This window comes from Frankliniella occidentalis, unplaced genomic scaffold (assembly GCF_000697945.3).
Source record: "Frankliniella occidentalis isolate FOCC.00 unplaced genomic scaffold, Focc_3.1 Scaffold61, whole genome shotgun sequence".
Classification (NCBI taxonomy): domain Eukaryota; kingdom Metazoa; phylum Arthropoda; class Insecta; order Thysanoptera; family Thripidae; genus Frankliniella; species Frankliniella occidentalis.
In genome coordinates, this window is record NW_026267191.1 from 902,999 (window position 1) to 904,329 (window position 1,331).

General features: G+C 53.3%; 1 protein-coding gene across 1 annotated transcript in view; it reads right to left on the reverse strand.

The window, feature by feature from the left end:
* LOC113212653 (uncharacterized) overlaps nucleotides 1–1,331 on the reverse strand; it is a gene marked incomplete at its 3' end in the record, with an annotated part of 18,346 nt that overhangs the window by 5,788 nt on the left and 11,227 nt on the right. Inside the window, 3 exon segments of the mRNA XM_052267922.1 lie at nucleotides 70–195; nucleotides 695–829; nucleotides 1,077–1,195. Of these exon segments, the coding sequence (XP_052123882.1) occupies nucleotides 70–195; nucleotides 695–829; nucleotides 1,077–1,195 (380 nt within the window).

The window sequence follows — 1,331 nt, forward strand, 5'->3', positions numbered from 1 at the left end:
CAAAAAGAGAATTTTAAAATTCTTGAAAACCTAAAACACTTGTTGAGTTCCCGGTGACCTATGACCTACCTTGTTGCCGAAGTATTTGAATGCCGTCCTGGCGTACGTCTCAAAGTAGTCGACGATCTTGATGTCGTAGAAGCCCCCGAAGGCGTCTTCGAGGGTCACTGGGATGTCCACGTGCCACAACGTCACCTATGGAGAGGTGAAGATAAGAAATTTCGTATACAGAAAAAATTAAATACCCGGAAATTCCACACGGCACTCTTGTGATAACGAGAAGAGAGAGAGAGAGATGGGTGGGGGGCGGGGGGGTTGGCCTTGGCGAGGATATGTGTTGTTATATCGCAAGGTTGAGGTAGGTATGAAGATTTGGTAATCGCGGGTATCGGGGAGGGGGGAGGGGGGCGTAAAGTAAACTGCGCCCTGTCTTTCTGTGAGTGATTGTAAACTACTTCTGAAACGCGCGTCAGCGCAACGACTTATCTTGAAAACGCAATCTGCGCGATTGATCTGTAATTGTTTTCTTCAGAAAAATCTTGGACTTTAAAATCCCTAGGCGCGTGACCACGATGTGGTCGCGGTTTGCTGTGTATTCCAGTCCCTCAGGATGATAACCGCCGCTCCGAACGAGTTCAGTCGTTTGATCTGAGAGTCTGGTAAGCGAATGACGATTTTGCCGGGCGACACTCACCACGGGCTGGATGTTGGCCTCCAGGAGGGCGTCGATGAGCGCGTTGTAGTAGCGGACGCCGTCCGGGTTGACGTTGTCGCCCTCCCCGGTGGGCAGCAGGCGCGCCCAGGCGATGGAGAAGCGAAAGGCGGTCGCCTGCATGTCGCGGACGGCAGAGGAAACGAAACGTTCAATAACCACAACACATACTCCCCCAAATGCAGCACCAACACTTGCTGCGCGCGTCGAAAAGCGGGGCCGGGCTGGGACCGATGCCGGCCCTTAGTCAAACGAGAGTGAGATAAGTGAGACGCAGGTCAGCTGGGTGCGCTGCCCCTCGAGCATCACGGGCGATCACCTCCCCTGCCGGTGCGAGAGCAAGCCCAAGAAGTGTCTCACTCACCCCCATGATCTTGAGCATCTCCACGTCTTCCTTGTAGTGGTGGTACATGTCGCAGGCCACGTTGCCGCCGCCGTCCGAACGGTTGCCGTAGGTCCGATCGCAGGTGCTCACACCTTTCCCTGAAGGAAGCAACATAGACGACGGTGTAGTACTTCCATACCATATCGCGTTCCAAGATTTTCTCTCCAAGTGAGTTCTCTTCAAGGGGCTGCTTCACCATAAATTCAAGGGTACACCGATTTTTCTGATTTTTTC